Source organism: Lemur catta, chromosome 6 (genome assembly GCF_020740605.2).
Source record: "Lemur catta isolate mLemCat1 chromosome 6, mLemCat1.pri, whole genome shotgun sequence".
Taxonomy (NCBI): Eukaryota; Metazoa; Chordata; class Mammalia; order Primates; family Lemuridae; genus Lemur; species Lemur catta.
Window position 1 is genome coordinate 42,173,666 of NC_059133.1, and position 14,450 is coordinate 42,188,115.

Sequence of the window (14,450 nt, forward strand, 5' to 3'; positions counted from 1 at the left end):
CACAGGAATTCTGTGATCTGATTTGTTCCCAGGGAGATCTCTTTCTTCTTTGGTCCAAGAAAATCTACAATTCAAGGGGCATACAGTCCAGTAGCAGGCAAGACAAGTGGATCCAGTATGGGGATCAAATGTGACGAGTGCTGTGACAGAGGTGGGCTCAGCAGGATGCGGGAGCACCAAAGGCAGCGTCACAGAAGGCTTCCCAGAGGAGCTGACATTTGAACTGAGAATAGAAAGGCTCACAGAAGTTAGCAAAAGAAGAAAGGCAATCCCAACAGAGACCAGCACATGTAAACCCCTGAAGGCATGACCTAGGGAAATTGTTGGATGCAGTTTGAGAAGGCTGGAGAGAAGAGAGACTGGGCGCCTAGGGAGGAGGGATTGGCTGCAGGATTGCAGGTGGGGGATGAGGCAGGGGAAGTCCCCTGTGAGGGCTACACTGAGGTGTTAAGCTTTATTATGAAAGCCACAGAAAATCACTGAATGGTTGACTATAGGAGAGACATGACCAGAGGTGCATCTTGGAGAGACTAGTGGGGTGGTAGGGCTTGTGTGGGGGTGTGCATGTCTATTGGGGGTCTGTGTGGACCACTACAGACGACTGCCACAATATCCAGGCACAAAAATGAGGAGACACTGAACTAATGGAATTTTGGTGCTAGAGGAGAAAGGGAACAGATACAAGAAACATTAAGGCAACTTACATTTGATCAACTTAAGGTCACAAGTAAAATTTAAATTATAATCAACACACTGAACTACTACGAACAGAAATTTGAGAAATTAATTATGTATTCCTCAAACTAAATCTGATTGTTCCTTTTTGCTCTGCAGATTTTTAGGTGACATGGATCTACAATGGCCAAAATAAGATGATAAAGTTAAAATTCAGCCACACACCTAGATATAAACATATATAGCATGAATAAACAAAAGGGTATTTGGCAACATCTAGAAAAGTAACTGGGAGTTTTAGAATTCATTCAAGTATCTGGCATTGGAGCAAAAATGCGTCAGGAAGGAGCATGGACTGGGGTTTCCAGGAGACTTGGGGTCCAATTCCTTCTTTGCCAGCTACACGATTTTAAGAATGCCATTTACCTCTTAAGAAGATGAATTTCATTACCTGTGAAATGAAGGCATTGGATTAGGTGACCTCCAAAGTTCTTTCCACTCTACAGTCCGTGGGTAGCCATAGCTTTTGACTCATTGAATTCCTCTGTAACCCATCTAAGTGAATTTAATTCCGTTTATTTCGGCAATTAGGGTAATGCTCTAGCAATCACGATTAAATTTCAGTCTTGCACTGTGTAATGTGACCTTAGGTATACAGCTTCGTCATTCTGGTAATTTGTGGATAAAGGATTATCCTTTTAGTTCTTTACAGTAGAACTTAACTATAATAAAAAACTAATTCAAAGCTTGAGCTAATAGCTAACTACATTTAGACTTAACATAAATCTACCCCAATTAGCCTCTCCCCTCCATTATACAATTAATTATGTTCTGAGAAGTTCCTACAGCTACAGCAAAGGGAGGCCTCACATTACTAGGTAGTAGTCGTTCAGGACCAGACCATATCCACCTAACACGTCTCCCGACTGTAAGACCCTGGAGGAGTAGACATTTTTCTGGAAGGCTGGCAGCTATAAGGTGAAAGGTAGAGACTTGCTGTCAGTTAATCATGTTGCTAAAACTTTTGAGATCTTCAAATGAGATGCAGTCATGCCCAGGGAGCATCTGGTTTAATTAGGATTTCCTTTTGCTACCCGAGCTTGAAGACTCAATGAAAAAAGATCTTGAACTTCCTCCTGTATTTTGTTGCACTGAGTCCCAGAGAACAACAGCTGCTGCAGAACGGGGCTACGGATGAGTTCAGATCTTTCCCCACAGGGATAGTGATGTACCTTCTCTAAGTTAAAATCAAAGACCCTAATTCTGATGCACTTAGAGTTGACACTTTAATCCCAAAGACTCTTCTTTCTAAACTTCCCTTCATCTTATAGTTTGAAGCCTTGTGGGGGGGGGCGGCGAGGGGAGTGTCTGAGATAAGGAAAATGCATCCTTCTAGTTCTCCTCTGATACTATCTAGACATGAGGATTCAGAAAGATAAAGAAAGACAGAAGTATATCACCTGGCAACAGATGTCTAGTGAACCGGCAGCTCACAGTCTCTCAGTCCTGCCTGCATTGTCCCTCGGGTAGCAGATTTCCTGTTAGCCTTTCCACCTCTTGCCATTCTCTTTCCAGGCTTTGCTCTATTGTACATTTAATACTATAACAATTATGGAGTAGGCTTATTGCCAAATGCAAACATGTCTGTAAGGGTCCCTTCAGGACAGGAAGTATGAAGACAAAATAAAGAAGATTTCTTATCTCAGTCTTTACTAGAAGATTCCAAACTCATTCTGTAGATTCACTTAACAAACATGAAAAAAATTTTATTCTGAAAGTCTCTCCATATATACAAAATACATGCTTACAGAATATAACTTCTTCCGTGGAAATTTTTATTTGATTTTCATAACCAAATAATCTTCACTGCATATGCATATAAAAACTGTAAGGTTGTATTTTGTGCTGAGAGACTTAAAGACCAATTGATTATGTAACAAAGTGCCTCACAAGAAAATTTATAACCTAAAAACGTCAAGCACTATGTGGTGTTTTGTGTGTCGAACCAATAAACTCATTAAAATAACATTGCATAAACCCAAACACAACACAATGAAAGTTCTAACATAGCCCACATTAACCAACTAACTTTAAAATAATATCTTTGTTATGTACTAAGGTTAAAAATTCAGCAAATTCTTTATATTTTTTCCACTTGAGATCATGTGTGGTTTTCTACTTTCCTGAGAAGTACACTTTTGTGGCTTTTTTGATCAAAGGAAGGTTACTTTTACAAATAGGCATCTTTTGTAGAGGTCTCTGCTCTTCTAAATCAAGGTTTCAAGGCAAAAGGATGAAAGTGTCGTCCAGTTTTTTAGTGAAACATAAAAATTCTTACATTCTCTTCTTAGTGTAGACTTTGAAAAGAAGACACGCATGTAAGGGTAGCCACAACAGTTGTGTGTGTGTGTGACAGAGAGAGAGAGAGAGAGAGAGAGAGAGAGAGAGAGAGAGAGAGAGAGAGAGAGAGAGAGACAAGGAGGAGGAAGGAGGAAATAAAGGAATTTGGCTGCAAAATTGAGGAACAGTTTGAAACACTTGGCTTCCAGTCGTGAAAGATGAGCAACACTGGGGAAAAGGCTGGCCTAACAAGGGACCACTTGAGGAAAGCTTCATCTCGCCTGGCAGGCTGAGGAGGAAGGTCAGCTCCGAGCACGCGTTCTCAGCTGGAGCTGGGCTCCCTTTGCCAGCATGAATGTCTTCTGCATTTCAGCTTCTGAACCAAAATGAAGGTGCCTTCACACAGCCAGCTCCTGAGTCTGTCCCCGTAAAAGGGTTGGCCTGTCAAGCACTGCCATGCCCTGTCAACGTGGGTATCATTTCTGCCAAGCAAGTGGCACACAGAGAATTGTTTCTTACTGGTGTGCTGGTGTGTGTGTTAGTGTGTACTTGAAATCGCTTTCTTCCCCCTTCACCACTGCAATCCTTGTCTGCAGATGAAGTCAAACTCACTCTAAAGGCAAGAAGGATAAAGTGAATGTGGGGAAAATGTGCGTATATAAAAAAGGGGACACTGGAAAATTAGGAATTGCTGAATAATTTTAAATTATTAATGTTAAGTTAATAAAAAACTAGAGTATGACAGTACTATTTTAAGAGATATTAGAGATTGTACCTCCATGTATCCTAAATTTTCTAAACATCAGTACTTACTTGGTGAGGGGCTCTTGATACTGAATAGAATTTGTAATTAATTGGTCACCTAATAGTTTTTCATGTTGACATTGTAATACAACAAATGATTAATGCATATCAGGTTAATAGCAGCAAATGAATTGAAGGACTGAAGAAATTAAAGGAATTCAGAAAAGGTTCTTTGTTTGAAGGAGGGGACTTTACTCTGACTTATCCAGATTTCTAGTTGACACAGAAGTATCACTAACTGTCCAATTGTTAAACCATGCATAGTTTTAAAATATTGGTTGGGGAACTTGATAAAACTTTGAAATAATTCTGTCTTCTGAATCAAATGAATGACACTGTGACACCTTTGTGATGCCCTTTTGTCTAATCTCATCTGTTTCATAGGTGAATACAAACTCAAGTAAAATTCGCCTGTTAAGAAAGTTCATGTCTCTCTGATCTGAGAAATAGTTCCAAAGAATGCAGCTACTTTATTTGACACATAGATCTGGTCATAGCAAAAAAGTTTTATTCTTGCCTACGAGATTACTGATCTATTGATATCACTCTTTACAATACCCTGGCAGCTAATACAATCAATCTCTGACTTGGAGACAAGAAAAATTGTTCCTGTGGTAGTAAGAAAATGGACATATAAAAAGATACCAACTAAACTTAAAATATTGGCTGAAACTATACAAAATCATGCTTATTTTATTAAAAAGTAAAAGCTGCATTTTGCTCTGAAATTCCCTGAAAAAATATCTCTGGTATTAGAGCTTCATAAATTGTGTTCCTTGAAAAGAAAAGTGGGCTGAAATACTTCAGCACCAATTACAATTATGAGATGCAAGTACAAATTAGAAAGCTGGTTTTCTTGTGTTGCTGGTAGACTGGTCCTGACGATAACTTCAAAGAGGTCCAAAAATATTTTGAGCAATGATAATATCCTTGGGATGAGCTTCCAGGCCCCCAAGTTAGGAGTGATAATAGTATACCTACAACATAAAGTTGTTGGAGGCATATGACTGAGTAAAGTACATAGCATGGTGCCTGATGCTCTGGAAGCACAATATCAATATCAGTTGTCATTATGACTATAGTTACTAAAATAATAAAATCATTTGGATATGCAAATTCTGGTATATGTTAATAAAAGCAACCCATTGCATCATTTAAGCTGAACACAATGCAGCTGTATTTCAAATGGGGCCGGTGCCATAATTGTTGGCACCGGCAGCCTTGTGTTGTTTGTTACTTGTAGACTGGCAGTTTTCATCTATTTTTCTCTGACCTTTCAGCCACTGGGATTTCAGCAGTGGGTTCAGCCAATTCTTTTCAAATGTAACATTACAAATATTTACTGTACATCTTCTAAGAGTCAGGCACTGGTGTGGGGACTTGGGATCTGAAGTGGAAAATTTCCTGCCCTGGAGTAGCTCACAGCCAAGTGAGGAGAACAAACCCTGGAGGGAAGAGCCCATGGTGACATCCTGGAGCATTATTCCATCTGACTTTTAAGGAAGTTGTTTCCACAGTTAGGGGTTGGTTCCTTGTATACTCTCTCAAGGTAAATCTCAGCTTCTCCAATTCCAGACTTAAACACTGAGAAGAGAAGTAATGTATGAGGCTATGAGGAAGCACTCCAGCTCATTAAGCATCTTTTAAACTGTTCCCCCACTGATGCTCCACCCTGTTAAGAGTCCTTTTAGAATTATCACTAGATGATATTATTCCATTTCTTGCAATCAAATGAGTACTGTTCTTCTACCTTCCAGTGTCAAGTAAAACATTCCCATTGGGCTTAATCAATGTAACAGAAAAATTAACTGGAAGAAGTGGGAGAAATTGCCACAGATTTTAAGAATGGACCTGCTTCCCACCATGTAACCTATAGAGAACAAAATTAATTTTGAATTATGAGAATTTTCATGAAAAAGTCCACATCAAAGCCTGTGAAATGTCTCCTTTTCCCATAGATAATGAGTTCTATAGGTGAAATTGGGCATATAGTTGGTGTCTATAATGGCTAAATAAACATACAGATTGAAGCTGACAGATTTGGGAATAACAGAGTTGTGGTTATCAGATTTAACAAATTTAACTCATGGGCAGATTTAACAAATGAAATTCTACTAAGGTACATCAAAAATAGCAACAGGACTAGAGAATCAGCTTGTTTTGTTTGGTATGTAATGTATCAGTGGTTCTAATGCTAGTCTGATTCATCTCTCTGCTCCAAAATGAGACTCTATAAAGGAAAACATTGCAGCAGGAGGGAGGAATTTGAATCTTAAAGGAACAAATTTGTCTTCTCATGAAGACTTCAATTTATCCACTTGAGGGGTGTTTACAAGGAAGTGTGCCATTTAGTTTTATTCTAAATTTACATAAATAACTGAATCAAACAAAAAAAAATTACTTTACACAATTCTCAATGCAGAACTCACCACTATCTTTCATTTCTATCTTATGGCATAGGATTTAGATTATTTGGAAACATACTTAAATTCATAGATAAAATAAGTTAAATGCATGAATTTGATAGAAGAAATATAAAAACATGCTTTACTAAGTCAAAATTAGGTATCAGTTATAAAATTTTAAATATTCTATGATGTCTTTAATTTTATGATAGCTTTATTGGGTTGTTTAGTCTGATACTTCTATGCCTTTGACAGCTGCATGTTTTAGAAATTAAAAAGAATCAAATAGTTCAGATAAAAAACTTTTAAACTATGAGAAATCATAGACCAGTTTTGTGTTTCTGAACTTCTTTAAAAACATCCAAGTGTGACTGGATGGTCTATTATCAAAACATAATGTTGTTTAACTACATATTTTTTTATTCCTATCTTCTAACTCATTCATAATTGCTCCTTTTTGTTGCTTCATCAGAACTCCTTTACTTTGAAGAAAATACATAGCAAGGAAAGAAAAAACTGAAGATCTTGTTTATTATGTGTAAAAATTCATTCTTGTTACACAAACTCTCCCATACATATGATAAATATATTCAATAAAATATTTGTTCTAAATTTATGCCACAAAATTGTTTGAATCAGAACTCATACTTTAAAAAATTATTCACACTAATTTAGTCAATTAGTTTCAATAATTGCCCCCATCACAAAAACACTACTGAAAAAAAAACCCCAGGAATCCTGGAGAAAAAGAAAGAACTTTATTAAAATGGAAAAAAGTTATTGTCATCATTATATTTCAAACACATCTTAAAAGTAGGTTGTAGAGAAAACTGTACAACTTTTTCAATTGATCTAAATGTTAAGACTGTTATAACAGTGAACATTTTGTAACCATTTCTAAAGTACAAATATTTTCTTTGCTTGAAGTGAAGCAGGAATATATTAAACCATTTTCAAAGAAGATTCTTGATACAGTCTTTAATTTTGAAACTGCATTAAGCTGCTTAAAGTGCATATATGATACCAGAGCACTACCTGATTTAACTGAGGCTTTTGTTCAGTTCTTATTAACATCAGTTTTACTAATTATGTATAAGTTAAATTTTGTTTCAAAGTTACATACGGAAAAGTAACGAAACTACATAAAATGAAAAAAAAAATTCTTTTCTCTCAGTTCCTTTGGTTTACACAACATAAATTTGCTTGTGGATGCAAAGTTCATTCCTTTAAGCAACAGCAAAGAAAAACTCAGTTTTCTTTTAAAAATAAAAATGGCTGTTCTAGACCAAGAGAGAAAAGTATATTTACTGTATTACTATGTTCATAGGATTTAGTTTTCTACCTGGATGCCACATTAACTAGATGAAAGACACATCAAAGTAGCATAGGGGAGTTTACTTTTAAGACTCTATTAGCAAAAATGTCCATAGCTGATGCATTAAAATAATTTACCTACACTAAGATTAGATGCTAGAACTACTTTCTTTCTGACAGATCACAATTGGTAGATTGAGATGCATTAAACGTTGTAAACAATTATTGTCTGCTTTTATATCTCAACCTTGGTGTGTTCCTTATTTTCTGCTGAGTGAACTTTATTAGCCTCTGTTAGTAAAATCAGAGCCCATAACCATTAGGGGTGAGGGGTGGGTGAGAGGAAGGGGGGAGAGAGAGAAGGGATTGAGATTGAGATTTTTCCAGTGTTGCCACTATGTTCAATGGTCCAATTACAGATCTACTGGGGAATGCAGTTCAGTAAGAAAAGAGAGTTAATATTAATGTTTGCACTGGCTTAAGATTTCGCTTTTCTGGGAAGAAAGATTATAAAACAACACATAAACAGATCTCGCCTTCTACGAAGAGATGTAGGAAACTTTCTTTACCTACAAATCTAGCTAGCCAGCTATCAGATTGTGGTAAATGTGAACAGCTGGAACTTGCCACTGTCAATCTGAAGAAAATGAAATGCTTATTTTTTTTTCTTTTGAGGGGTATTAGGAGATAACATTTTGACTAAATAAATGGTGATAACCTCTTACAAATAATAAAAGATACTAGTTTGGGCTTTCACCCACGTCAGTCTTTGCACACTGCAACTTTTTCATGAAAGCCTAATTACCATTGGGCCCCAGTGGAGTGGAGCCATAACTTAGTGTTCTCTTTCAAGAGCAAAGGAACGTTATTCCTTAAAACCAGAAAATCAGTAAAACACATACTTATTTACCTGAATATGAGTAAATTCCTCTTTTAGGTTATGACTACACAAGTGAAGACAGAAATGGTCAGATAATACTAGGTGTCACCAAAAGAGGGCATCATCTACCCTTAATGTCTGCACAGAATTCTTGTGGATGTAAAAACAAAACACCCCCAAAACTCTCAACCCATGATGGAAGGGCATCCCAGAGCTCCTGGTATTTTATATGCTATAAGGAAACCAAATCATGAAATCATGCATTAGAAAGGACATCAAGCGGTAATCAAACTGATTTCTACATTCAGCCTTCCTATTTCCTGAAATGTGTTAATGTTCTTCTAATAGCTACATTAAAAGTAAGGATTTAACATTTACTGAGTCACTTTTCACAGGCACTCTGAGTTTAATATTTTATACAGCACTGAGAAAATTTTCCCGTAGGCCAGGGTATAGGATGTCATCAAATAACATGAGAATACAATTAACTTCCTAAGGGTATCTTAACTTCAAGAGGTTATCTATCTATAGTATAGATAGATAATGTTCCCTATCTATAGATCAGAAACATTGGCAGTAGGTGGCAGTAAGTTCTACTGAGCACATGGAGAACGCAGTTAAATGCATTTGAGGTATGTGGGAAATGGTTTAAAGGAGAATTTTATGCCAACTTTTAGTAAAAGAAGCCTAACAAATGTTTGTTCTTTCAAGTGGGAGGAAAAAAAAATGCCCGGACACTATTAAACTTATTTTCTGTATTCTTAAACATGTTTTATAATAAATGTATGATTTAAATAGTAGGTTAAGTGTTTGAGGAGATGGCACACTTTTCTTCGACTATATACAAGGGTGGTGAGGAAGAATAGTTACAGGCTCTCAAGTAAAATTGCCAACTAGTCTCAAAAATTCACTATACTGGAGAACACACGATCCTTGAAACTCTGACTTTAACACTTAAACCAAAGAGATTGGGGAGGAGTATTCTGCTTTGTAGTAGAGACAGCTGTTCAGGAGGAGGACATGTGAATTCTGAGAGAATGATCTCCTAAAGGAGGGCAGATTCTCAGAACTGAAAAAACATCACTACCATAGGGAATGAGTGCACGTAAAGGGAAACCTGTTGGGGAAAATAATTTTATAAATATTTCAGGTAAAGAAAAAGTGGCCAAAACAGTTTTATGGTAGACAAGGAGGTGACTGCCATCTACCAATACTAAAATCTAGCAGGATGGTCCCTTTCTTTAAATGCAATATTAAAGCAAGTTTTTAAAAAGTTTCTCTTCTTCCTCTCTGTCTCCAGAAAAAGAATCACTACCTAGTGGAAAACGTTGTGCAAGCCTCTTCGTGTTTCTTCCCTCTGGAAACCAACTAAACAGAGGAAAGAACGAGTTCACAAACATCCCAACTCGTTCCTGCCAAGGTACATCAGAGGAGCCGAAAACTGGGATTGCATGGGCTTTGGGTAGGCTCACCGCAACGTCTTGAATTAAAACCTAAATGTTCCTTCCACCTTGTGGTCACGCGCGCCCATTTCTCAGGGTGGCTTAGACCCTGATCTCTCTGCTCCAAGGGACGGAGCCCCAGATTCTTGACACGGGGGTCGGGACAGTGGTCACCTTGATCTCTGAGAATAGGGTTCCTCCTGGGTCACCTCATCCACCCAACCACCTGTTACCCTCGGGCCTGGGCTTTCCAGACACAAAATTATGAAATGAGCCGCTGCTCATCTCGGTGGTCAGGGCTTTGTAGGTTGTGGTGTGGGAGGAAGGGGTGGGAAGGCCCCAAGAGATGCTGGCGAGCTCCAGGTCTCCCGTTGGCAGCGCGCGGCTGTTTGCCCTCCCCGCCCGCAGCCTTCAGCCCACTTCCCTTTTCCTCCCCCGGGGGAGGAGATGGTTAAAGATTACACGGCGGCCGCGGGCACTTCAAAGGGCGGCTCGGGCAGCCAAAGGTAAAGATAACGTTCTGGCAGCTCTAATCAGGGTTTGTTGTTGCTACATTTTAATCACGTCGTTAAAAAAAGGAAAGAAAGAAAGGAAGGAAGGAGGGACGGAAAGAGGGAGGAAGGAAGGAAGGAAGGAAGGAAGAAAGGAAGGAAAAAGGAAAAAGATGACATCATGCCACCGTGCAAGGGATGCAGAATAAATCCCTTTAGAGCTGGGCAAGTCGGCTTTCTCCTTTGGGGAAACTCTTTAAAGCCCACCTCTTCGCAGAACGCAACTAGACGCAGAGGGAGCAGGTCGGGGCGGGCACCGGCCGCGCAGCCTGCCCTGGGGCTCCCTCCGGGCGCCGGGGCACGAACGCCCACTCCGGACGCAAAACCCCGCACTCGGAGGAATTCGCCCCGAGACGCACCGAGCGTTGGACCGGGAAGCTGCGGCGCGCCAGCGCTCTCCCGGGCTGCGCCTGAAGCCGCGTCTCTGCAGGCGCAGGGAGCGGGCACGCGCTCCCCTCAGACACGTGCATGTCTCCGGGGGCCGAACAGGTCCGGCCGGGATGCCCTGGGCACAGCCGCTCGCCGCCTCCAGAGTAGGCGGGCACGGGGCAGCCCGCAGGCTTGACTTGAACCGGCCCTCCCTCCCCCCGAGCCTCCCTCCCGGCGCGAGCTTGGGGGAGCACTTACAGGTAGGAGGTGAAGACGCTGAGGTTGGAGGGCAGCTCCGAGAGCCCCAGGTCGGAGCAGTCCACCCGGAGCAACAGCCTGCCGTCGGGCTCGCACTGACAGTGTGCGGGGCAGCCCCGCGGCAGCGCGCCCGACCGAGGCGAGCCGCCCCCGGCAGCCAGCTGCAGCAGGACAGGCAAGGACAGGAGCACGCGGAGCCGGGAGGTGTCCATGGTGCCCGAAGTAGGGGGCCGCGAGGCGGACGCGGGCTGGGGGCAGCGCCCGGGCCGCTGCGGGCCGCGACGCGCCGGGCGCCGCTCAGGGGGCTTCTGCACCTCGGAGGGCGCCTGCAGCACGGGGCGCCGCGTTCCTGCCCCCCAGCAGGGGCGCCGAAAAGAAGCGCCGCGGGGACAGAGGTGCCCGGTGCTGCCACGCCGGCCTCCGGAGCAGCCCCGGCTGCGGCCGCGGCCGTGGCGGTGCGCGTTGCTGCTGCGGCAGGCGGCCTGAGCCGTGTGGAGCAGCATCTCTGCTCGCACGCTCGTTTTTTAAAGCGCTCCAGCCCGAATTGCGCGCCCAGTGACGTCAGCGCAGCCCGGCTTCCCAGGCACCCCCGCCCGGCCCCACTTTCCCTCCGCTCGTCCCCTCCCTCCTGTCCCGAGCCCTGCGCGGCGGCAGGCGGAGCGAGGGGCCGCTGCGCGCTCCGTGCTCCGACTGCGCCTCCGCGGGGCGGGCTCCAGCGCCTGGCGCCGCACGCCGTGTAGGGGACCCCCGCCCTCACCCCTTCCTGCGTCCCGGTGACCCAAACGAGAGCCGAGAGGGCTCTGCTTCCCAGAGACGCAGGCAGACGCACAGGGACGGACGGAAGAGGCACGCTTCCTCTGAGCCCTCTTCAAATAGTGGGTGAGATACATGGAGTGTTAAAAAAAAAAAAGCCACTAAAATCCAATGCAGAGAAATATTTACGTTACCAGGGTAGGGAGGCAGGCGTCCCCCGCGAACGATAGGTGGCCTTTTTGATCCTTACGTTAGCCACACTGTCTGGCTCGCTTTTGCCCTAAAATCAAAGTGCTGGGCTAATCTCTTAAATAAATACAGCTCCTGAGTGAGCACTCCAATGCAGCCTTCCTAACCGTGCGGGGCGAGGAAGTCGAAGTGACTAATTGTTTTTTAAAAGTGTTTTAGAATCCCATGGAAGTCTCATTCAGTAAAGCGATACGGGACAGACAGATGGCTGTTTGCTTTTGCTCGGGGGCTTTTTTATCTTAAGTATTCCGGGTTCTCTAAACTAAGGTCCGTCCCCCCAGGTGAGTGGCACTGGACCCTGAGGACCGATGCTGGAGCGCCAGTGGAAGAATGCATGTTCTTGCTGAAAAGTGTCCTGCAGTGAGTCTGCGGGGGGGGGGGGGGGAAAGGAGGAAAAAGATTCAGAGCTTTCTTGGAGAGAAGACCTCAGTGAGGTACAAGTCGCCTTCTCCATACCAGAGTGAGCAGCTGAAAGAGGTGACAGCCCAAGCCTGCCACACCAACTCACAAAAATGCACAATTTTCACTCTGGGAACACAATGCCTCCTTGCTTCATGAAGGCAGGGAACCCTTTTGACTTTCATGGTCCTTCTTAATCTTCTTCCACTTAGACTGTCCACCCAAATTTCCCATATAAACGTCTGAATTTTATAATAAGGAAGGAGTGTGTGTGTGTGTGTGTGTGGGTGGGTGTGTGGTGTATTTACTGTCCTTTATTTATAAAGTGATTCCCAAACCTGGCTGTTCATTCACCTGTGGAACTTGCAAAAATATATAGATTCCTCGGCATCTATCTGTATTCTGAACCTGGTCTTTTCTTTGGTGAATTTAACCATCAGCAAATTTGTGCTTCTCTGCATTAAAAGAGTGAGAAAGAGGATTATCGACTCCATTCTACTCATTTTGCAAATAAAGGACTGTAGCCAGGATTTTGGAAAACTTGACAGTACTGCTGAAAACTATGAGTCAACCTAGGTTTTAGTGTAATCTGTGTGGCACCCGGTTCTGGCCTGTCCCCTCACTTATCCCTTGTGCACACCACGTTCACTCCCACCCTTTGCTTATCCTCACATTATTTATGCTTCTCTCAGCCATTCCTTCCACATTTATAGAATGCCTATCTTCTTTCTTTTTTTTTACTTATCCCCAGATTATTTTACAAATGCAACTCAAAACATATTTTCTGTGAAACTCCCCACGACCACAGTCTGTGTTAATCACCAATCAACAGATATTTGGAGAATAATTACAACGGGGATGTCCTAGAGAGGTAAGTTATCTCTCCTTATGGAGCTTGTGCTCTGCAGGGGATGACAGACACTGAATAGGAATCCCAAAAGTGATGAATCTCACTGAAGGGTATATTATAAATATCACATGATTTAAAGCTAAAGATGTTTTGAATACATATTTGTTTTGTCTTGCCAACTTTATCGTGGCCATTTTGCAGGCAGGGACTAGGTCCCTTGTCTCTTCTTTATCTGTAGAACTCATACCATGGACTCATAATAGTGAGTACTTAACAAATATTTGTTGACTGATTGATTTATCATCGTAGGCATCCAAATATGGTTGTGCCCACCATCTGTTTGAGGACATTAAGCAACACTTTCTTTGACTTCAAGGTTGCTAAAAAGAGCATAGCACTTTGGTTGTGGAATGAGTTAGGCAGGGCTGTATTTGAATTTAGGTTCTGTCAGTTTCAGGTTTTTTTAATCACAGGTATGGAATGAGCCTATCTAAGTCTCAGTTGTTACCTTCTCTGTAAAAGGGGGTGTTACTCCCCTAGGTTGTTCTAAATGTTAAAATATCTGCAAATTGGCCTAGAGCAGAGTAGATTTTCAACCTGTGTTAGTGCCTTTCCTCTTCTTTTCAGGAATTAAAGCTTGTTAACAAATTTATGGAGAGCAGAACAATTTCTGATTCAATTAAATGGGGAAGACAGCTTTGCCGGATGAGGCCAGGTGTAATGAACATCTGTTCCTTTTTTTTTTTCCCAGACCCAACACTTCTCCCCTCTCCTTTTTGGTAAGAGCACTCCACAGTTTTCCTTTGGGAAATTGCCTCCCCAACCTCAGGGCTGTTGGTCATGTGGCCCCACCTCCCTGCCTCTGGGGTAGGAATGTAACCCAAGCAGAACAATCTGAATCTGTTTGGGGGATTGTCATGGACGCTGGGATTAGAGGGTCTTCTCTGGCTTCCTGAGCTCTAAGGACAAGCACACCTGGAGCTCATGGGGGCTTCTGTTTTGTCTTGTGGAGAAAACTGACTGGGAATGGAATATTAGCAACAGCAAGGAGGGAAGCAGAATCCTAAAGGCATATTCTAAACAATTGGATCTAAAGCCATTTCTGCTCTATCATCTCTCCCCTACATGAACCAATTAATTTTGTTTTGTTGCTTGAGCCAG

At 42.2% G+C, this 14,450-nt stretch overlaps 1 protein-coding gene across 1 annotated transcript in view; it reads right to left on the bottom strand.

Annotated features, from left to right (window-relative positions):
* LGR5 (leucine rich repeat containing G protein-coupled receptor 5) overlaps positions 1–11,541 on the bottom strand; it is a 123,594-nt gene extending 112,053 nt beyond the window's left edge. The window contains exon 1 of the mRNA XM_045555148.1: positions 11,039–11,541. Coding sequence (XP_045411104.1) covers positions 11,039–11,541 — 503 coding nt within the window. The remainder of the gene's footprint in view (positions 1–11,038) is intronic.
* Positions 11,542–14,450: the final 2,909 nt, after the last annotated feature.